We start from the raw sequence: 24,007 nt of genomic DNA on the forward strand, positions 1-24,007 counted from the left end.
CAGAACGGTTCCGTATTTCACTGAAATAATAAACGTTTTGTTTTCGAAATGATAGTTTCCGGATTCGATTATATTAATGACCATAGGCTCGTATTTCTGTGTGTTATTATGTTATAATTAAGTCTGATTTGATAGAGCAGTCTGACTGAGCAGCAGCAGGCCTGTAATCATTCATTCAAACAGCACTTTCATGTGTTTTGCCAGCAGCTCTTCGCAAGCACAGCGCTGTTTATGACTTCAAGCTTATCAGCCTAATGGCTGGTGTAACCAATGTGAAATGGCTAGCTAGTTAGCTGGGTGTGCGCTAATACTGTTTCAAACTTCACTCGCTTTTAGATTTGGAGTAGTTATTCCCCTTGGGCTGCAAGGGTCACAGCTTTTGTGGAGCGATGGGTCACGATGCTTCGAGTGTGGCTATTGTCGATGTGTTCCTGGTTCGAGCCCAGGTAGGGGCGAGGAGGGGGACGGAAGCTATACTGTTACACTGGCAATACTATAGTGCCTATAAGAACATCCAATAGTCAAAGGTATATGAAATACAAATGGTATAGAGAGAAATAGTCCTACAAATACTATACTACAACCTAAAACCTCTTACCTTGGAATATTGAAGTCTCATGTTAAAAGGAACCACCAACTTTCATATGTTCTCATGTTCTGAGCAAGGAACTTAAACGTTAGCTTTTTTTACATGGCACATATTGCACTTTTACTTTCTTCTCCAACACTTTGTTTTTGCATTATTTAAACCAAATTGAACATGTTTCATCATTTATTTGAGGCTAAATTGATTTTATTGATGTTATATATTAAGTTAAAGTAAGTGTTAATTCAGTATTATTGTAATTGTCATTATTACAAACGTTTTTTTTATTATTTATTATTATTATTTTTAAATAGCCCGATTAAATCGGTATCGGCCTTTTTGGTCCTCCAATAATCGGTATCGGCGTTGAAAAATCATAATCGGTCGACCTCTAATTTGGGGATTTCATTTGAAGCCCCTTTCTATATATCACCTGTTTGTATCAAAGACATTGGCAACTTTGTATTTGTAGTCAACTCTGTTCTGAAGTTATCTGCGGTCACAGGGAGATGGCTAAACCATGTGATTCTGTGTATATAGTGACGTTGGAGGGCAACAAAAAAAAGAGCATCTAACGACACACTTAGCTGTTCTACGGGTGGTCCGAGGCAGGCGTTAGATTACCAGCGTTTTCAACCTTAATAACAATGGTTTTGGGACACCGCTCTGTGATTTAACATCGCTCCTACGAAGGTTCTAACGATGAACTAAGCCTTAAGATGGTTATGTGAAACTGGGCCCTGGTATCAGGCTAAATTAATTCCAAGCCAGGACTCAGAGCTTTAGAGACTTCCTGCTTTTCAGAACAGCTGCAGACATCCTCCTCTCCTTCTTTTGTATTTATTTGTTTCCACAGCTTTCATCTCTGTTAAGCAGTAGCATCTGAGGCTAGGAGCAATGGGAGCACCAGGCTTTGCCACTGGCAGAATGAGAGGCCTAGTCCTCCTCCCTGCCAAGCTAGCAACAGATCTGAGTTCAAATAGTATTTGAAGTTTTTTTTAAATACTTTGAGTGTTTGCTCTGGCCTCCTAGGAGTGCTAGATAAGCCGGGTTTGCCATTTGGGGCCAACTCTAATGAGCAATTAAGCCAGGCAAGCTCAAATCAAGCACAGATAAAGTATTTGAAATTATTTTAAATAGTATTTGAACCCAGGTCAGACTAACCGCCAGATGGTCTCGGCTGGGCACAGCGCTGGGAGAGAACAGAGCACTTCGCTCTCCCACAAAGCCAGGCAAGGCTTGTTTAGAAGGTACAGGATATTCATAATTTAGGCTATGTTCTATGAAAATAATTAAAGATGGAAAACAAGGCTAAACAACAATTTTTTTTAAACAACAATAATGCCTATGTTTTTGAGGAAGATCACAGTTCAGTTATTTAGGAACAAGACTCATCTTGAAGATGAGGTTCACTCCTGATACTTCATTTAGACTTAACAAAATAAACTACATCACAAAAACAGACACACAGACATACAAGCACAGTGAAAAAGTCTGGGACACTAACCTTCCGTGTGCGTGGAAGTCTAGATGGAGAAATGTGTCTTGGTGGTGGAGGGCCCTCTTGGCTCTCAGGTGCTTGTCCTGTAACTCATAGGTGTTATAGGACAGACCCTCGTAGTGACGCACATACTTGTTCAGGGGGTTCCCATAATGATAACCTGGAGAGATGATAACACAGAGGAACTAAGACCCACTAGAACAACACCACCACACAGGACACCTCTTCAAACCACAGGCTGTAAGCTGAATATTAAACTACAATTCTATAATACGTTATCTTCTTCGAGGCCTAGCTATAATCAACAAGCCATATAAAGATAGTAGCATCTAACTTGAAAAAGCCTGAAAACGTGACAGCACACTAGCCCTCATAACATCCATGATCCTACATTATTCTAGCCAAGGCTGGAAACACAATACTCTACTCATTCAGAACAAAAGGCACATTCTGTTTGGAATTACATAGGATTCCTGATTCCTGAGCGTACAGCCTAGTCTACATCCACGGTTCTCCCAATGATTTATTAACAAGGTGGTGCTGCTGAGTACACCTGTAACTGACAAAAACAATCTATTTTGGGTGTGGTGCCTGTCCTTAAATGATAACAAATAAAGTGAATCTATTACGGAATTAGAATCTATTACGGGAATAGAATCTGGGCCTATTTCTATGTCTTACGTCCGTAAAAGGCCAGGCGATTATTGCAATCTCAGTCTGAACCCTATAAATAAATCAACTGGATGTCATCATAAAAGGCTTTAGCATGGATTATAACTGAATTAGTATCACTCAGACCTGGGCTCAAACACTATTTAAAATTATTCCAAATACTTTATCTGTGCTCGATTGAGATTGCCTGGCTTAATGGACCAATAGAATAGTGCCAAAAGTGCAAACCCCACCCATCTAGCATCTCAGGCAGGCTAGAGCAAAGGCTGAAAAGTATTTGAATAGTGTTTGAACCCAGGTCTGCCATCACTAACAGGAGCAGGTGTTTATTTCTGTGCCCGCTCCCAGCTACTGTCGTAGGCTTTAAATTTTAGAGCTCATGATGTCATTAAGGTAGGTAGGCCAAAAACTACATAGGATAAGAGGTCGATGACACCTAAACTGGGGAGGACGGGCTCGTGGTAATGACTTGAGCGTAATGGTATCAAATACATCAAACAAATCGTTTCCATGTGTTTGATGCCATTCCAGTTACTCCGCTCCCGACGTTATTAATAGCTGTCCGAGCCTCCCGAGCCTCCACTGCTATATAGCTACAAGCCTGGGCATACTCTTCTATTTTCTGCTTCCTACATTTGCATGTTAAATATTAAACTCTGACCATTAAAATGTTTCATTGTAATAGCTTTAAAAGACTTAGGCTATTTCCTATTGAGTCGTTTCAGATTGTATTTGTCCAACTACCACCAATCTGGATGCTGTTTGTTAGATACCAGCCGTATTAGTTCTCATTAATTTGACATCTGATCTTCTGCTCATTTTTTTCCACAGCAGTTGGACCATATACTATTAAGTGAATCATGAAACACATTCAAAGCTGTAGAATCAATTCTGTGTGTGATTAGCATCATGTCAACAAGAACATCGCATTGAAAACATACAGTGCGTTGCCTCGATCGATTACGCGATCAGAATGCTGTTCATGGAAAGTAAGGAAATAGCTGTATTCACATGAATACTATTGTATCGTTCTACCAGTGTGGGCTGGTGGGAGGAGTTATAAAACGGGCTCATTGTAAAGGCCGGAATGGAACACTATAAAACACGACAGATATTGAAAGCATCTGACTCCGTTCCAAATAATCCATTCCAGCCATTACTACTGAATTCATCGAATAGCTACAACATAATATATTGGCGCTAGCTACTGCCATTGGAAAGCTAATAGCTAGCTAACAAAGATCGAATATGTTCTTACTAGGGAGCCATTGGCTTTGGGTCAAACATGTACAAAAAAATTAATAAGTTGTCAACAGGCATAGTTAGCTAATTACCTAGCAAGATCCCTAGTTAGCTAACTGTTGTTGCTAAAAAAAACGATGCTAAATTAGCTGGCTAACTAGCTACTATGCTAGCTAATGTTGATAGAAAGTGGGACAGCCCATCATTGCAAAATGTAGTATTGACGTGGTGCAACAAAAAAACAATACCGACCGACAGCACTGCAAATATTGCAAGCTAAATCAAATTGCCCAAATCGCTTTGCTCGTTCGTGCCAAGACAACAGATTCCACCTGATTTCTCATAACAATGGCACCCCCGCAAGCTAGTTCGCTAGTAGTCTTATCGTAACCATCCATATAAATAGTAATGTCTCGTTTCAAAGAAAACTAGCTTCCGCCAAGCTTAACATAAAATCTTGTTGTTGTTTTTTTTTACAACTATATAGCTTTGTGGTTTGGAGTTTGTGTCAAAAGGGACACAAGAGGCATCTTCACAACGACCAGGCCTATGTTAGCTTTCTTAGCCTAGCCTGCTAGCCATTCGCTCGGACGCTGTCTCTGCTTGGCTACTCTTCCCTTCGTGAATGTAGCCCGCTAAATGCTTCGCGATACAAAACAAATACAAATGCTCTCACTCACCCTGGGTGTAATTTATTAAGTAGACGAAACAGAAGAATTTGACGACATGCATATCTGCTAAATCCATTGTTAGAGCATTGATACCGTGATCACTTTGTCCTTGTTTAGGCTCAGACGCCCTGCCTATGTTGATCGCAGCTTCCTCTCCTCGCCTGCCCTCTCTTTCACGCCCCGACGTCAGACGTAGGGATGGAGGATTCTCCCTTCCCCCATCATTATGGAGTGACAGATTGGGAAAACGGGATACCTAGTCAGGTGTACAACTGAATGCAATTCCAACTATTGTAACAGATATTTCAGGTAATGTTTCAAAAAGTATAACGCAAGTCCATCATGTAATGTTCAGGTCATTCTTCTACTCATTGCTGACTAAATAGGACAAAAAAATACTTTTCCCAGGCATCACCAGACACTAAGAAAGCTAACATTTTCACATTCAACATTCAATTATTACATGTATTAGAGATAATTTTATTTACATATTAGACAGTTATAGTATCAAATACAGTCATTAAAGCGCATTGTGTTTTTTTTCCCCCCTCAACCTTGTCTGTCCTGCAACAAACTGTACAGAGTGCTATTTTTATAAAATAAAAAAAAATCATTCAATTCTGTACTTCAGTGAGACGGTCAAAGGTCAAGGCAGGTGTTTGCCAAGCTCATCAGTCCTATTCCAGCCAAGCTCCTCTGGCCCCGGTGGCAGTGACGTGACAAACCTCTACATCAGCCCCCAGTCTCTGTAGCTCATCCAACCAGATCTGTTGCTTCTGGGACAGTTTGTCGCTAGGGCCCTTCACCTCCACCAGCTGGAACAATAGAATATGATAGAATTCATAGAATAGAATAGTAGATGTGATGCTTCTGAGAGTTTGACAGTAAGCCCCATTTACCTCTCATCAAGATGTCATCATGGGACAAATAGATAGACCTTCTAGTCATCTCAAATACATTTGCATAAAGTTTAATTCCACAGCCTCAGGCAGGCCTAGACAGTCCTGTGAGCTCACCTTGTAGGTGTTGTTGGATGTGTTCCACACCACTAGGTCAGGCAGTCCTGCTCGACAGTGTCTGTAGTCCTTGGCCATCCTAGTGATCATCCCTCCCAGAAACGATCCACCCAGACAAGACACTAGACTCTGCAAAGAGAGGAGACCACAAAGGGTTAGACCAGCTCAGTAGCATTACAGTAGCCAGGTAAACAACACTTTGATCAATGTGAGAGCAGGTTAGTTTAACCAGGCTACAATTACATGAGATTTACCATAACACAATAACCATGTTACTAACACATTGTTACACATGGAGGTGAAATCATAGCATAGGCTTTATAATGACTAATCTGAAAGTCAATATTTATTCAACTTAGCAGACGCTTTTCAACTTTAAAGTAAAGGGAGTTATTTGTCACAGATGTTATTGCAGGTGTAGCGAAATGCTTGTGTTTCTCGCTCCAGCAGTGTAGTAATATCTAACAATTCACAACAATACACACAATCTATAAGTAAAATAATGGAATTAAGGGATATATAAATATAGGATGAGCAATTTCAGACGGGCATAGACTAAAATACAGTAGAATAGAATACAGTATATACACATGAGATGAGTGAAGCAAAAAATATGTAAACATTATTAGAGTGACTAGTGTTCCATTACTAAAGAGGCCAGTGAAGCCACAACCTTGGCGTTGCTAGCACCGAAGCTACTTTTACCAACTGAACCACACTGGTAAGTCAATGACAAACAAGATTGTCTGTACCGACAATGCGTCATCCAATCGGTTTGAAGTGAGCCTTAACTGTGGTTACCTGTGCCCGCTGCAGGGATGAGAAGCGCTCCCAGTTGACCAGTGAACACATCTTCCCCTCCTGATTGGTCCAGGCCTCGGCCATCAGGTTGTGCAGCGTCTCAATGGACGCCTCACAGATCACCTGCACACGCGTCTCTATCGCCTCCCTCCGGTTCCCATAGAAACAGTCTGTGAAGAGGTCCAGTGGGCAGGGCTAGGAGAGGAACAAGAGGGATGAGGAAATATTAATATATGCCTCGTATCAGAAACTTTTATCCAGAGAGTCTGACAAGACAGTGAGGGCATGTAGGTACAGGTATACGTGAGCCTTGTGGGAATTGAACTGACAACCGTGGCGTCGTTACTGCCACACTTCAACCAACTGAACCACACAAAAAAAAGGACAGGTTGAGCATGTTTACCTGGTAGGGATTCCGGAAGACGTCTGGAATACCCTCCATGAAAATGATGTCCCATAACAGAAGACCAAACAGAGTGGAAAACGTGGAGCCCTCTCCATGGATCCCTATAGATAACCAAGAGAAGTTTCAGTCAAACTTCACTTCCATCCATCCATGTGGTAAGGAAGCATTTCACGGTAAAGTTGTATCAAATTGTATTTGTCACATGCGCCGAATACAACAGGTACAGTGAAATGCCTTACAGTGAAACCTTACAGTGAAATGCCTTACAGTGAAACCTTACAGTGAAATGCCTTACAGTGAAACCTTACAGTGAAATGCCTTACAGTGAACTGCCTTACAGTGAAACCTTACAGTGAACTGCCTTACAGTGAAACCTTACAGTGAAATGCCTTATAGTGAAATGCCTTACAGTGAAATGCCTTACTTAAGAGCCCTTAACCAACAATGCAGTACCAGCACAGAGTCAATGTGCGGGGACACCGGTTAGTCGAGGTAATATGTCCATCTAGGTAGAGGTATTAAAGTGACTCTGCATAGACAATAACAAAGAGTAGCAGCAGTGTAAAAAAAGGGGGGGGGGGGGGCAATGAAAATAGTCTGTGACAAATACAATTAGATTGGATTACATTTCCAAGTACAGGTTCATGTGACAACAGGAGAACTTTACTGAACTTGCTGTTTTCAATTGTTTTTTTGCTTTTTTACTGTGAAAGCTCTGGTTTATATGTCAAATACACTTAAGACATGAAAACCTGACGCTCTAAAAGAAGCGAAAAAAACAACAACAAAAAACAACAGGAAACTAGAAAAGAAGTAAAGCAGAAGACCTTGGTCAAAGCCTTGCCGACGGTAGTGTGCCAGTGACAGCTCTTCCACAGAACACATGACAGTGGAGTATCCTCCCTCTGCCCCCTCCTCAGCAGGCATGAGGAACACATTCTTCCCTGTCCCCCCCTCGTGGGGGAAGAGCTGCCCTCGGATAGTGACCTAGAAGACACAAACACAATAGCACACACAAAACAAGTCTGTTTTTATATTTATTTTTGATTTACCCTTTATTTAAATAGGCAAGTCAGTTAATTACAAATTCTTATTCAGAATGGACGGCCTACACCGGCCAAACCCTAACCCGGACGCAACTGGGACCAATTGCGCACCGCCCTATAGGACTTCCAATCACGGCCGGTTGTGATACAGCCTGGAATCAAACCAGGGTGTCTGTAGTGACGCCTCCAGCAGTGCCTTAGACCGCTGCGCCACTCGGGAGCCCCTTAAAACTGCTTGATGTTTAGAAAGTCAAAAGACATCATCAGTGATGTAATGAAGCATAAACTCAAGTAAACCCAGTTTTTTATTTATTTTTTATTTAACCTTTATTTAACCAGGTAGGCTAGTTGAGAACAAGTTCTCATTTGCAACTGCGACCTGGCCAAGATAAAGCATAGCAGTGTGAGCAGACAACAAAGAGTTACACATGGAGTAAACAATTAACAAGTCAATAACACAGTAGAAAACAAAGGGGGAGTCTATATACAATGTGTGCAGAAGGCATGAGGAGGTAGGCAAATAATTACAATTTTGCAGATTAACACTGGAGTGATGAATGATCAGATGGTCATGTACAGGTAGAGATATTGGTGTGCAAAAGAGCAGAAAAGTAAATAAATAAAAACAGTATGGGGATGAGGTAGGTGAAAAAGGGTGGGCTATTTACCAATAGACTATGTACAGCTGCAGCGATCGGTTAGCTGCTCAGATAGCTGATGTTTGAAGTTGGTGAGGGAGATAAAAGTCTCCAACTTCAGCGATTTTTGCAATTCGTTCCAGTCACAGGCAGCAGAGTACTGGAACGAAAGGCGGCCAAATGAGGTGTTGGCTTTAGGGATGATCAGTGAGATACACCTGCTGGAGCGCGTGCTACGGATGGGTGTTGCCATCGTGACCAGTGAGCTGAGATAAGGCGGAGCTTTACCTAGCATGGACTTGTAGATGACCTGGAGCCAGTATGTAACGAGGGCCAGCCGACTAGAGCATACAAGTCGCAGTGGGGGGTGGTATAAGGTGCTTTAGTGACAAAACGGATGGCATTGTGATAAACTGCATCCAGTTTGCTGAGTAGAGTGTTGGAAGCCATTTTGTAGATGACATCGCCGAAGTCGAGGATCGGTAGGATAGTCAGTTTTACTAGGGTAAGCTTGGCGGCGTGAGTGAAGGAGGCTTTGTTGCGGAATAGAAAGCCGACTCTTGATTTGATTTTCGATTGGAGATGTTTGATATGAGTCTGGAAGGAGAGTTTGCAGTCTAGCCAGACACCTAGGTACTTATAGACGTCCACATATTCTAGGTCGGAACCATCCAGGGTGGTGATGCTAGTCGGGCATGCGGGTGCAGGCAGCGACCGGTTGAAAAGCATGCATTTGGTTTTACTAGCGTTTAAGAGCAGTTGGAGGCCACGGAAGGAGTGTTGTATGGCATTGAAGCTTGTTTGGAGGTTATATAGCACAGTGTCCAAAGACGGGCCGAAAGTATATAGAATGGTGTCGTCTGCGTAGAGGTGGATCAGGGAATTGCCCGCAGCAAGAGCAACATCATTGATATACACAGAGAAAAGAGTCGGCCCGAGAATTGAACCCTGTGGCACCCCCATAGAGACTGCCAGAGGACCAGACAGCATGCCCTCCGATTTGACGCACTGAACTCTGTCTGCAAAGTCATTGGTGAACCAGGCAAGGCAGTCATCCGAAAAACCGAGGCTCCTGAGTCTGCCGATAAGAATATGGTGATTGACAGAGTCGAAAGCCTTGGCAAGGTCGATAAAGACGGCTGCACAGTACTGTCTTTTATCGATGGCGGTTATGATATCGTTGAGTACCTTGAGTGTGGCTGAGGTGCACCCATGACCGGCTCGGAAACCAGATTGCACAGCGGAGAAGGTACGGTGGGATTCGAGATGGTCAGTGACCTGTTTGTTGACTTGGCTTTCGAAGACCTTAGATAGGCAGGGCAGGATGGATATAGGTCTGTAACAGTTTGGGTCCAGGGTGTCTCCCCCTTTGAAGAGGGGGATGACTGCGGCAGCTTTCCAATCCTTGGGGATCTCAGACGATATGAAAGAGAGGTTGAACAGGCTGGTAATAGGGGTTGCGACAATGGTGGCAGATAGTTTCAGAAATAGAGGGTCCAGATTGTCAAGCCCAGCTGATTTGTACGGGTCCAGGTTTTGCAGCTCTTTCAGAACATCTGCTATCTGGATTTGGTTCAAGGAGAACCTGGAGAGGCTTGGGCGAGGAGCTGCGGGGGGGGCGGAGCTGTTGGCCGAGGTTGAAGTAGCCAGGCGGAAGGCATGGCCAGCCGTTGAGAAATGCTTATTGAAGTTTTCGATAATCATGGATTTATCAGTGGTGACCGTGTTACCTAGCCTCAGTGCAGTGGGTAGCTGGGAGGAGGTGCTCTTGTTCTCCATGGACTTCACGGTGTCCCAGAACTTTTTGGAGTTGGAGCTACAGGATGCAAACTTCTGCCTGAAGAAGCTGGCCTTAGCTTACCCCTCCTTTTTATTTTTGGGAATATAATTGACCCACCTCTTAACTAATGTTTTAGGTTTGGGAATATAATTGACCCACCTCTTAACTAACTAATGTTTTATTTTTGGGAATATAATTGACCCACCTCTTAACTAATGTTTTAGGTTTGGGAATATAATTGACCCACCTCTTAACTAACTAATGTTTTATTTTTGGGAATATAATTGACCCACCTCTTAACTAATGTTTTAGGTTCTATTTTTTTGCATTAGCGTTTACTTATTAACTTGCTAATAAAGTTTGTCATCTCGATCATCGCTTAGAATTGACCCATGTATATTTCATATAATGTATATTTCAACTGGGGCGGCAGGGTGGCCTAGCGGTTAGAGCTGACCCTCCGTCGTTGAGGTTAACCCACCTCTTAACTGTTCCCAGGCTGTCATTGAAAATAAGAATTTGTTCTTAACTGACTTGCCTAGTTAAATAAAGGTACAAATAAAAAATAAAGCGACAGAAGTGACTCACATGAGTGACATCGTTGACGTGGATGGTGGGCAGGTCACTGAGTACAGGGTGGTAATTCTTGTAGCTAGGGGATTCCTTCATCCTATTGGCTCTCTGGTGGAGTGAAAGCTGGTGGCCTGTCCTCACCAAGGGGTCAGAGAGACCGTCTCTGATGGAGCTGATAGCCTGGGATTGATACATGGGGAATTTCAATTTAATTAATGCTAATTACTGACACAGACAAAAAGACACACATTTAATAAATACCACGTATAACAACAGTGCAAAGTGAAATCCAGACAAACATTAACAAAGTGCAATAGTCCATAAGTTCAGGAAGAACCATGGGACAAAGTACTTAAGAGACGGTGTGGCTGACTGACCTGTTCAGGTAGTTTGAGGTTGACTGACCTGTTCGGGTAGTTTGAGGTTGGACTAGAGGTTGACTGACCTGTTCAGGTAGTTTGAGGTTGACTGACCTGTTCAGGTAGTTTGAGGTTGGACTGGAGGTTGACTGACCTGTTCAGGTAGTTTGAGGTTGACTGACCTGTTCGGGTAGTTTGAGGTTGACTGACCTGTTCAGGTAGTTTGAGGTTGGACTGGAGGTTGACTGACCTGTTCAGGTAGTTTGAGGTTGGACTGGAGGTTGACTGACCTGTTCAGGTAGTTTGAGGTGCTGCTGGAGGTTAGGTGGCTGACTGACCTGTTTAGGTAGTTTGAGGTTGGGTGGCTGACTGACCTGTTCAGGTAGTTTGAGGTTGGGCTGGAGGGTGGCTGACTGACCTGTTCAGGTAGTTTGAGGTTGGGCTGGAGGTTGAGTGACCTGTTCAGGTAGTTTGAGGTTGACTGACCTGTTCAGGTAGTTTGAGGTTGACTGACCTGTTCAGGTAGTTTGAGGTTGGACTGGAGGTTGACTGACCTGTTCAGGTAGTTTGAGGTTGGACTGGAGGTTGACTGACCTGTTCAGGTAGTTTGAGGTGCTGCTGGAGGTTAGGTGGCTGACTGACCTGTTTAGGTAGTTTGAGGTTGGGTGGCTGACTGACCTGTTCAGGTAGTTTGAGGTTGGGCTGGAGGGTGGCTGACTGACCTGTTCAGGTAGTTTGAGGTTGGGCTGGAGGTTGAGTGACCTGTTCAGGTAGTTTGAGGTTGACTGACCTGTTCAGGTAGTTTGAGGTTGACTGACCTGTTCAGGTAATTTGAGGTTGGACTGGAGGTTGACTGACCTGTTCAGGTAGTTTGAGGTTGACTGACCTGTTCAGGTAGTTTGAGGTGTTGCTGGAGATTGAGTGCCAGTCTGTCCCACCATCGCCCCCGGCTGTCTGGACAGTAGACTGACTGGGACAATAGTGAGCGCAGCTCCTTCACCGCTTCCTGGAACACAACCAATCTGAATCAATATATTACACTACACTCTGCTGTGTGTGTGTGTATATGAATGTGTGTGTGTGTATATCTTGGTATATGAATGTGTGTGTGTATATCTTGGTATATGTGTGTATATAAATGTGTGTGTGTATACTGTAACAGTACCTGTTTGGCACATAATACGCACGCAGGTCTTTCTCCTTACCTTCTTGATCTCCAGTATTTTCCACAACTAGTCAAATTTATTCCACACATCTGACTTCCCCTTTACCTCCTGAGCAACCAGTAAAACATTCCCCCGTTTCCAATCACGTCCTCTGCATCTGTTTTGCTGTCACATGTGTTCCGGTGTTCAGAGTTTGTTATAACCAATTTATTAATGTGATTATGACATGCTTTAACGGTCAGGCCCTATTGGTCGCGTGCATTCGATGCACACGTGTCACATAAAGAGAGCAAGGGGTTGAGGGGATATTTTCCTAAATAAATTAGCGATTTCGTTAAACAAAACTTTTCAATCAGAAAAGGCTGTAATTATGTTGCAGTTCGAGTTGATGTTCTGTGGTGGTCGCTGCAGCAGAGAGGAGTGATACACACTGTTGATGTTCTGTGGTGGTCGCTGCAGCAGAGAGGAGTGATACACACTGTTGATGTTCTGTGGTGGTCGCTGCAGCAGAGAGGAGTGATACACACTGTTGATGTTCTGTGGTGGTCGCTGCAGCAGAGAGGCGTGATACACACTGTTGATGTTCTGTGGTGGTCGCTGCAGCAGAGAGGAGTGATACACACTGTTGATGTTCTGTGGTGGTCGCTGCAGCAGAGAGGAGTGATACACACTGTTGATGTTCTGTGGTGGTCGCTGCAGCAGAGAGGAGTGATACACACTGTTGATGTTCTGTGGTGGTCGCTGCAGCAGAGACAGTGTGATACACACTGCTGATGTTCTCTGGTGGTCGCTGCAGCAGAGACAGTGTGATAAATACTGTTGATGTTCTGTGGTGGTCGCTGCAGCAGAGAGGAGTGATACACACTGTTGACGTTCTGTGGTGGTCGCTGCAGCAGAGAGGAGTGATACACACTGTTGATGTTCTGTGGTGGTCGCTGCAGCAGAGAGGAGTGATACACACTGTTGATGTTCTGTGGTGGTCGCTGCAGCAGAGAGGAGTGATACACACTGTTGATGTTCTGTGGTGGTCGCTGCAGCAGAGACAGTGTGATAAATACTGTTGATGTTCTGTGGTGGTCGCTGCAGCAGAGACAGTGTGATACACACTGTTGACGTTCTGTGGTGGTCACTGCAGCAGAGACAGTGTGATACACACTGTTGATGTTCTGTGGTGGTCGCTGCAGCAGAGAGGTGTGATACACACTGTTGACGTTCTGTGGTGGTCGCTGCAGCAGAGACAGTGTGATACACACTGTTGATGTTCTGTGGTGGTCGCTGCAGCAGAGAGGAGTGATACACACTGTTGATGTTCTGTGGTGATCGCTGGAACAGAGACAGCGTGATACACACTGTTGACGTTCTGTGGTGGTCGCTGCAGCAGGGAGGACAGAGAGACAACGGATCACACAGTCCCTCGCTGTCTTTTTTTACACGGCGCAGCCAGTCTGAGCTCGGCCCGGCTCGGCTCAATCAAATCAATTGCGGACGGATTCCCTCTAGTTATCTGTGTCTTAATTATTTCATCAAACAGTGCACTTTAAAGCATCAGACAAGCTCAGTGCATACAGTTGATTTGATTAAAACACATAGGATGTGTCTATATATGGAAAAATACACGTTGGTCGATTGGTCGAAAGAACAACTATATATCTTTTTTGTCTGGGACAGTTCTAGTGTGTATCGAGGTATATGATATATGTGTGTGTGTGTGTGTATGTGTGTGTGTGTCTGCACCCACCTTGTAGCAACGTAATCTCTGCAGTACTTCTACTCCCCTGGACAGGATGCGTGTGTAGGCCCACCCTGTGGTGAAACAGCGCAGGAACACTGGCAGCTCTTCCTGGTGGCTACACACACACACACACACACACACACACTTTAGGTTTGGCTGGCTTATGGCTGTCGACCAATGTCAATGATAATGTTGCTTATCAAGCGATTATTGTGTGTGTGTGTGTGTGTGTGTGGGGGGGGGTTGTTGCATGTGGCTGTGCAGACCAATGTGAAATCCGCATGGCCACATATCAAAGATTGACAAAGAGGGATGAATATGTCGCTAGTGGACCCCACCTGAGGTCGTACGTCTTGCTCGTCTCCTGCCAGGTCGTCTTGGCTGCAGTGTAAAGTCCCAGAGCGTCCTCCCAGTGGCCGGTCTGCATGGCTGTGATCACCTCTTGCAGCGCTCGCATCGCCGCCTCGTACCTGACACAACAGGACAGAGAGGCGCTGAGTCCAACGACACAATCAGATTAACGTTTATCGGTCACGTACGCTGTTGTTTTTGTTGCAGACGTTATCACCCGGTGGGGGGAAAGGCTGTTGTTTCCAGCTCCCAAAAAAGCAATATCTAGCAACACAATAACAATAACACGCAATCTAAAAGTTTAAATAAACAAAGACAGAAATATTAGAAGTCTGGGACCCAGAGTCGTGAGAGTATGAATACATCTACACCAAGTTGGACAAAAAAAAGAAGAGGAACACCTGACCAGGTGAGTTATTATCCCTCATTGAAGCCACCTGTTAAATCCACTTCAATCAGTGTAGATGAAGTGGAGGAGACAGGTTAAAGAAGGATTTTTAAGCCTCGAGACAATTGAGACATGGATTGTGTATGTGTGCCATTCAGAGTAGTGAATTGGCAAGACAAAATATTTAAGTGCCTTTGAACAGAGTATGGTAGTAGGTGCTAGGAGCACCAGTTTGTGTCAAGAACTGCAAAGCTGCTGTTTTTTTTCACGCTCAACAGTTTCCCGTGTGTATTAAAAATGGTCCCCCACCCAAAGGACATCCAGCCAACCTGACACTGTGGGAAACATTGGAGTCAACATGGGTCAGCATCCCTGTGGAACGCTTTCAACACCTTGTAGAGTCCCATGCCCTGACGAATTGAGGCCTTTCTGAGGGCAAAAGAGGGTGCAACTCAATAGTAGGAAAGTAATGTTTTGACACTCAGTGTAAATGTTAATGGTGTATATAGACAGAAGGGACAGTATATATGAATTGAAGAGTTATGTACAGCAGTAATTATATAGGATGAGCCTGGACTATTTACCTATTATTTACCTATTACCGACGTGGTAACAAACCCCCCACCTCACGACCCCAAATTGTTCACACTCCTCTTGTTGGCGGAGAGAACAATTTTGCAGTTTTAAAGTTAATGTCCTGCAATTCTACACACTTTTTGTTGTTGTTGTTGCTGTTTTAAAAGCTCATTTCTTGCAATTCTGATATGACACCAGGGATCGAAGCGAGTAAAAAAAATATCTATTATTGTCATCGGGACCCGCGGTCCGTATTGACCCTGCTCTGGGTACGAAACAGGACCGCGTTCCGCCAGTTGAGCATGGACGAGCCATAACCAGAATACAGTATATACAGTGTACCAATATACCATCAAAAAGTAATCACATCCCTTGCCACATTTTGTTGTATTTCAAAGTGGGACTAAAATAGATTTAATTGTCATCGTCAACGATCTACAAAAAAAATACTGTAATGTCAAAGCGTAAGAAAAAATTATAATATTTTTTAAAAATTATTATATTAATTTAATCTAACACAAATATGTTGATTAGAAAAGTAGTCCACCCACTGAGACAATACATGTTAGGGCTCCCGAGTGGCGCTGCGGTCTAAAGGCACTGCATCTCAGTGCTTGAAACGTCACTAGGTGTCGACTGGCTGTGATTGGGAGTCCCGTAGGACGGCTCACAATTGGCCCAGCGTCGTCTGGATTTGGCCGGTGTAGACCGCCATTGTAAATAAGAACTTGTTCTTAAAGGTTAAATGTAAAAAACAAAAATGTTAGAAGCACCTTTGATTACACCTGTGAGTCTTTCTGGGTAAGTCTCTAATAGCACACCTGGATTGTGCAAAATGTGCCTCAAGCTCTGTAAAATTGGTTATTAACAACCATTTTCAGGTCTTGCCATAGATGTTCAAGCAGATTTAAATAAAAAACTGTGTCGCTATCTATCCACGGTTTGGTTTGAATAAGTTTGACGGCCCGCAACCTTTCCCAGTCCACGTGATCAAAACAGTCAGACCAATGTTGAACAGTCCTTACCATGGGTGCTTCCTGCTTAAGTTTCTGCCTATTGGTGGGGAGGAGCAGGATGGAGGTGTGGTCTGATTTGCCAAAGAGATTGCAGGGGAGGACCTTGCAGTCGTCCCTGAAGGGAGAGTAACAACAGTCAAGCGTGTTCTCTCCGCATGTAGCACAGGAGATATGTTGATAGAATTTCGGGAGCGTTTTCCTCAGATTTCCTTTATAAAAGTCCCCAGGTACAATAGTCCCCGGCCTCAGGATATATGGTTTCCAGTTTGCAGCCTAAGCTCCTCAGTTCCTTGAGAGCCATCACAGTGTCAGCTTGGGGGGGGGGGATATTTACACGGCAGTAACAATAACCAAAGAAAATTATCTCGGGAGGTAATGCAGTCAGCATTTGATGGTGAGGTATTCCAGATCAGGAGAACAAAATGACTTACGTTACCACAATCACACCATGAGTTGTTAATCATAATCATATTCCTCCACCTCTGTTTTTCCCAGAAAGTGATTTCTTGCTGTCCGGGCATTGAACTGAGAATCCCGTTGGCCGTATGGATGGGGACAATTTATCCAGAGAGAGCCATGGTTCCGTAAAACAGAGTATGTTACCGTCCCTTGTGTCTCTCTGAAAGAAGATCCTCGCCCTGAGCTCATCTACTTTGTTGTTCAGGGACTGAATGTTAGCGAGTAATATACTCGGAAGCAGAGGATGGTTTGCTCGCCACTTGAGCCTGACCAAGGACCACACTTCTCGGGTGTCGACGTTTTGCCTCAGAGAATCCAAAACAAAGGATCCAGGTCAGGGAAATCACATTTCTGGTGTGTGACCGCCAATCTAATGTCCAAAAAGTTATTTTGGGCTGTAGGTAATAATACTAGAAACGTTCTGAGCAAATAATGTAAGAAGGACAACAACAATAATACTACAAAGCTGGCTAGGAGCTGGAAACAGGGTGATTGTCATTCGGAGTCATCTTGTTAATATTGGCAGAATGTGTGCCAGAGTCTGGTCTAATGGTAGCGCTGCTGATTACGGACTACATATCCGCCTGGTGTCTAGGCCCTTCATGTCTGTGTGTGCCCCTTCTACATGCATCTCCCTCTCTCCTTTCTGATCTTTACGCAATAAGGCATGAAAAGCCCATGGATTATTGTAAGAATAACACAGGCCTAAGGGCTGTTCTTAGGCACGACGGGAGGCGGGGGAATGGTGGAGATGGCAACAACAAAAAATGGCACCATTGTTGCACAGATCAGAGAGGCAGGCAGCAAGGTTTATACAAACGCTTACAGTTGCAGACAAAAAAATCTTGTCTAGATACTTTTTTTCCAGGGGACATGAAGTTCATGAATTGCCTGCATGGGGCTGTGGATGTGCATTGAACTGTTAACAGGCATTACCCGGAAATTGTTGTGAATAAGTCCCTGCTATCAACCAATCAGCATCTAGGACCCAAACATCCCCATTTTATAATAACACTTAGATAGCTTATGAAACGCACACCTAAATAAACAAACATTTGAGGTTGATCAATCAGTGTCCACAGCACTGACCAATGAGATCTGACCCAAATTCACTGTACGTCTATGCTCTAACCTGATAAGATCTTCTCTATCCAGGAACAGTTTGGCTCTGCGCTGTACGGTGTAGTCAGGGAAGGCCAGTCGGCCAGAGTTGACCAGTAGGATGGTGTAGAGCTGACCCTGACCCCCTCCGGCTGTCTCCTCCTCCTCCAGACCATCTGTCAGGGAGAAGAGGAGGAGGACGCGAGAGAACACAGCCCTGGGGCCGCGATGCAGACGTACACAGGAACCAGCTAGCTGCTTCGCCCTGGAGAGGAGAGATTATTAGTGTAGGAGTGTGCCTGAGGACGGTTGTGTGTTCAAGGCAGCTGACCTCGTCACATATGCAATCCCCTGCCTGCATAGGAACGAATGCCTGTCCCAATGTAACTCCCGTCTGTACACTTTATCCCATTTCATCAGTCTCCCATTCCGTCAGTCTCCCATTCCATCAGTCCTCCATTCCATCAGTCCCCCATTCCATCAGTCTCCCATTCCATCAGTCCCCCATTCCCTCAGTCTCCCATTCAATTAGTCTCCCATTCCATCAGGCTCCCATTCATCAGTCTCCCATTCCATCAGTCTCCCATTCCATCAGTCTCCCATTCCATCAGGCTCCCATTCATCAGTCTCCCATTCCATCAGTCTCCCATTCCATCAGTCTCCCATTCCATCAGTATCCCATTACATCAGTCTCCCAATCCATCAGTGACCCATTCCATCAGTATCCCATTCCATCAGTCCCCCATTCCATCAGTCCCCCATTCCATCAGTCTCCCATTCCATCAGTCTCCCATTCCATCAGTCACCCATTCCGTCAGTCCCCCATTCCATCAGTCTCCCATTCCATCAGTCCCCCATTCCATCAGTCTCCCATTCAATTAGTCTCCCATTCCATCAGGCTCCCATTCATCAGTCTCCCATTCCATCAGTCTCCCATTCCATCAGTCTCCCATTCCATCAGGCTCCCATTCATCAGTCTCCCATTCCATCAGTCTCCCATTCCATCAGTCTCCCATTCCATCAGTATCCCATTACATCAGTCTCCCAATCCATCAGTGACCCATTCCATCAGTATCCCATTCCATCAGTCCCCCATTCCATCAGTCCCCCATTCCATCAGTCCCCCATTCCATCAGTCTCCCATTCCATCAGTCACCCATTCCGTCAGTCCCCCATTCCATCAGTCACCCATTCCATCTGTCACCCATTCCATCTGTCACCAATTCCATCAGTCTCCCATTCCATCAGTCTCCCATTCCATCAGTCTCCCATTCCATCAGTATCCCATTCCATCAGTATCCCATTCCATCAGTGACCCATTCCATCAGTATCCCATTCCATCAGTCCCCCATTCCATCAGTCCCCCATTCCATCAGTCTCCCATTCCATCAGTCTCCCATTCCATCAGTCACCCATTCCGTCAGTCCCCCATTCCATCAGTCACCCATTCCATCTGTCACCCATTCCATCTGTCACCCATTCCATCAGTCTCCCATTCCATCTGTGTCCCATTCCATCAGTCACCCATTCCATCTGTCACCCATTCCATCTGTCTCCCATTCCATCTGTGTCCCATTCCATCTGTGTCCCATTCCATCTGTGTCCCATTCCATCTGTCACCCATTCCATCTGTCACCCATTCCATCTGTCCCCCATTCCATCTGTCCCCCATTCCATCTGTCCCCCATTCCATCTGTCCCCCATTCCATCTGTGTCCCATTCCATCTGTGTCCCATTCCATCTGTCTCCCATTCCATCTGTCACCCATTCCATCTGTCACCCATTCCATCTGTGTCCCATTCCATCTGTCTCCCATTCCACCTGTGTCCCATTCCATCTGTCTCCCATCCCATCTGTGTCCCATTCCATCTGTCTCCCATTCCATCTGTGTCCCATGCACTAATGTCTATCCCTTTCAATTAAAATAAAATAAAAAGGCCAGCAGAAAAAGGGTGGGACATAATTGCTGTGAATGACTCTAGAATATGTCACTAGAGCCTCTCACCTCTTTAGTATGACAGTCCCAATGTTGTTCTGTCCAGGGGCCAGGGCGAACAGAGACCTCTGTCTGCTCAGCTTCAGGAGTCCCTCCATCAGCTGATGTTTCTGGGTACCAGACCCAGGACCCCCCAAGTGGAACGTCTTAGCCAGGCTACGGAGCTCCGGGGCGGGCAGCAGGTCCAGCACCTCCCCAAGCTCCTGGAGGTCACTGTCTGGAAAACAGTTGAGGATGTTGGGCATTGGATGGTAGGGGTTGGTTGGGATGAACATTTGAGTGACTTCCCGCTGTTAGCGTGACAGAGTGGAAATTCAACCCTCCGCACCATTAACACAACACACTCGAGAAGCACAGTCAATACTGACTCAGTAAAGACATGTCTGCATCCAGGGCTTCAGCACCTCTAGATCCCAGGAAGGCAGTAGAAATGCACTTAGCCATTCATTACATTAGCATTTAGCATAATACCATTCAAGACCTTTCAACAATTATCATTTAGCATAATACCATTCAAGACCTTTCAACAATTAGCATTTAGCATAATACCATTCAAGGCCTTTCAACAATTAGCATTTAGCATAATACCATTCAAGACCTTTCAACAATTAGCATTTAGCATAATACCATTCAAGACCTTTCAACAATTAGCATTTAGCATAATCCCATTGAAGTCCATTCATTTAACTGTTGGTAGGAAGCTTCCTTTCACCAGGTCCTGAGCTCCAAGTCCTAGATCAGCCTAGTGTTAGCATAACACCATTCAAGTCCATTCAACAGTTAGCATGTAGCATAAAACAATTCCAGTCCAATCATTCACCTGTCTGTAGGAAACCTCCTTCCACCAGCTCCTGAGCTACAGGTCCCAGGTCAGTGCTAATCTCATTATAGTTTAGCTTGTTGACCTGGAGCCACTTCAGTTTCCTCTGGAACAGTCTCACATACAGCTTCTGTCCTGTCACTGAGAGGAAGGAGAGGCAAATTAGCAAGACTGGTTGATGATAAAAATAGTAGTCAAAAAATGCTAAACGTGTACTACTACATGAAATTCTATTGTACAATGTGATTTTATATTATCTTGTGTTATAAATCATGTATGTTCAAAAACAGATTTGCAGAACACTTTCCTGTAGCCTTTATATATGCATTCATAAAGCCCTTATAACAGCTATATAAAACATAACATTTGTCATAGACAGTCATGTTTGTTCTATTCTACACACCTGACAGACGCTCAAAGCCGTGTATGGCTGAAAGGTCTTCTTGATTGAACAGCATCCTATCGTCTTCATTCTCCAGCACTGCCTCTAGCACGGTCCGGAAGTTACCCAGGTAGTATGGTAACCGCGGTGACTCGGAATCTTGCTTATCAGTTCCTCTGTCTGTGTCAGGCTCTGTCAGCTGATCACTGCTACCGGTCACTGTGGATTCTTCTTGTTCTCCTTCTTCCTCTAGTTTTACTTTTCTTCTCTGATGCTCCTCCTCGGGCACCTCTGTGCTGCTCTTCAAAAGAGTGTCACAGTTACCAGTTGAAGATTCTTCTGTTCCGTGTTGCTTATCATCATCAGCTGTTGTTGTTGTTGACGTAAGGAGTTTGTTTCTAGTGAGGTCATCATCTGGTTCTTCACCATCTCTCTTCTCACATCTGGCTTTCTTGCTGCGAGTAGACATCCTCTGTGTTTTAACAGAGACCTCCGCTTTCCCTCCTTTCTTCCTCTTGTTCAGTCTGGATGGAGCATAGGACAGAGGTTGCGGGGCCATAGAAACTACCGGAGACAATGATTCTAATTTAGATTCAGATTTGGATTCTAAACATTCTAAAGTTTCTTCTCTGCTTTCTACCTGAGGTCTGCCCAGTGAAATAGTACTGTGACTTTCCACTGTGACATTTGTTGTCTCTGTGTCCATTAAGCATGTTGTCTGGTCACCAAATCCCTGAGGGAGGTGGTTCTCCTTCTGAGAGCTGCTCAGCTCCTCAGACCTTCTGTCTCTCTCTGGGGACTCCTGGATGGTGATGATGTCATCAACCTGCGACTGTATGTCCTCAGGAGACTTCAGCCTTTGCTTCAAGCCCCTCCTGGAGAGCTTAGAGGACAGCCTGCTACATATGTCAATGGGCCTGACTACAGTCTTACTGCTCATCTCTCTGGTGTTTACCTGCTGAGAAGAAGAAGAAGCACCAGACTTTTTAAAGTATGGGCTGGTGTTGGCCTCTCGCTGAGGCTTTTCCTCCTTTGGACAGGAAGGCCCTGTGTCTGGATCATGGTCCTTACTGGCTCTCCTGGAAGGAGAGTGAGACGATGCCAGCTTTGTTGTAGTAACAATGTTACAGGCTGAAGCAGTATCAATGGATGCGCCATCTTCCCTCTGAAAGTTCTGACACTGTGAGTCAATGTGTTGGTTTATCCTGAACCGTGGCACTAGCTGACCACACAGAGGACATGGCAGTCTAGGTGGCGGGGCGTTGTTGAAGAATGATGAGATGGAGGCTGTACCAGGACATGCATTGGCACTCTTCTTACCATCTTTACTACCGACGTATCCTTTCCTCTTCGTTATTGAGAGGCTTCTCTGTTTGGGTTTGTTTCCTTTCTCTGCCATGATGTTTCAACTGTTGTTGTTTTCACGTTTTGTCTACAAAAAACAGGGGCTGATATTCTATTATGTCGCTATCTTGACAGTAACTTGCAAATGTAGGTCTACCACCAATCTGTAAAGTGAGAGAGGCAAAGATTACAGTTCACAAAGCCGAGGAACGCTTCACTCCGTTCTCTTATATCGAGGCAGAGTTGAGTTTTTGGTAACCGGTCGCGGGATTTGATAGCAATAACACTGATTTACCCACCATCAGTCGATTACTGTAAAAAAATTAATAAAATCACATCTGAAACCGGTTACCTGTACCTAAATTTGTCCTGTTCAAGTGCCGTTCTTCTGCAGGGTGCTGAAATTCATGTTTTTTTAAATAAAAAACCTATCGAATACCACCACTGAATTTTCCCCTCATTTGTGTTGCTGGTACTAATCTGTCCTTAAACTGAGATTCAATCGGCACATTCGCGTTGAATTAAACGAGACACAAATGAAAAGTCAATATTAGGAAGGTGTTCCTCATGCTTGGTATACTCCCGAGTATTTCTGTAATGTGACAGTGAGAGAAACCTACTCTGCTGAACATTATTGTCATAGAGACTACACTAACACCGTATATTATTTTGTACAATGTCAACATCATAAACGTATAATTCCTTCACATTGTAGCTCATCCACTCACCAGTGTCACCGGTGCCGTTCACCACCGATCATGAATCTAGAATGTGCAATGCGTGGCTGAGCTAACGTTAGCTAGCTGGCTAGTTCTCTTGCTCTCTTCACGTTACCTTTGCAGGCGTCAGGCAATGATATAGAAACGCTCATACTGGTTATGCATTGTGTTATAATATAATTATTTTGCGTTTTAGATGAGAAATGAAGCTCTTTGAGTATCCCGTGTTTTTGTCGTTACAGAACAGCCGGGTTCGCGCGCAACGCTAGAGCAATCGAGAAAGGATGTTGAGTAGACTGAGGTAGTAGATGACAAATTAATCGATTTGATGGATTTTCATATATTGGTGAAAAGGGAGACAATTGTGTGCTTTCACAAAATAAAAAAAATTATAACACAGCATAAAACACGTTAAAATATGAATTGTTAAGGCTCTAATTAATTGAGATAATAGGCCTATGAGGTTTAAATAGCCTACCACTTCTATAGAAATAAATGCAGCATCAACTGCACATAAAAAAAATGAATGAATAGACAATGCATTGACTATCTGGAAAAATTGTTTATGTTTTTGACCCCAACAAAACAAATATATGTGCTTTTTTTTGCTAAAGGCCACTCACTTTGACTCTGTCAAGGATGTTTGTTTAATCTCATGTGGCATGA

At 44.2% G+C, this 24,007-nt stretch overlaps 2 protein-coding genes across 3 annotated transcripts in view; both read right to left on the reverse strand.

Annotated features, from left to right (window-relative positions):
* Positions 1-4,825, reverse strand: part of LOC109897681 (disintegrin and metalloproteinase domain-containing protein 10) — a 35,566-nt gene extending 30,741 nt beyond the window's left edge. Inside the window, exons 1-2 of one of the 2 annotated variants that reach the window (XR_004211147.1) lie at positions 4,682-4,811; positions 2,094-2,247 (exon numbers count right to left, since the gene is read on the reverse strand). Coding sequence is in view for 1 of the 2 variants with exons in the window: in XM_031832983.1 (XP_031688843.1) it covers positions 2,094-2,247; positions 4,682-4,748 (221 nt within the window). In the remaining variant the exon portion in view is untranslated. Of the gene's footprint in view, positions 1-2,093; positions 2,248-4,681 lie in introns of both variants that reach the window. The other variant, XM_031832983.1, reaches the window with a different exon arrangement.
* On the reverse strand, positions 4,678-23,617 carry fan1 (FANCD2 and FANCI associated nuclease 1). The gene is made up of 14 exons (XM_031832982.1): positions 23,351-23,617; positions 21,300-22,786; positions 20,897-21,037; positions 20,086-20,293; positions 18,112-18,345; positions 14,528-14,659; positions 14,196-14,304; positions 12,178-12,297; positions 10,948-11,112; positions 7,723-7,882; positions 6,893-6,996; positions 6,490-6,684; positions 5,689-5,817; positions 4,678-5,487 (listed from the first exon to the last, which is right to left on the reverse strand). The coding sequence occupies exons 2-14, from the start codon at positions 22,675-22,677 to the stop codon at positions 5,350-5,352; spliced, it is 3,213 nt and encodes a 1,070-aa protein (XP_031688842.1). The 5' UTR covers positions 22,678-22,786; positions 23,351-23,617; the 3' UTR covers positions 4,678-5,349.
* Between the last annotated feature and the right edge of the window lie 390 nt (positions 23,618-24,007).

Source organism: Oncorhynchus kisutch, linkage group LG10, assembly GCF_002021735.2.
Source record: "Oncorhynchus kisutch isolate 150728-3 linkage group LG10, Okis_V2, whole genome shotgun sequence".
NCBI classification, from domain to species: Eukaryota; Metazoa; Chordata; class Actinopteri; order Salmoniformes; family Salmonidae; genus Oncorhynchus; species Oncorhynchus kisutch.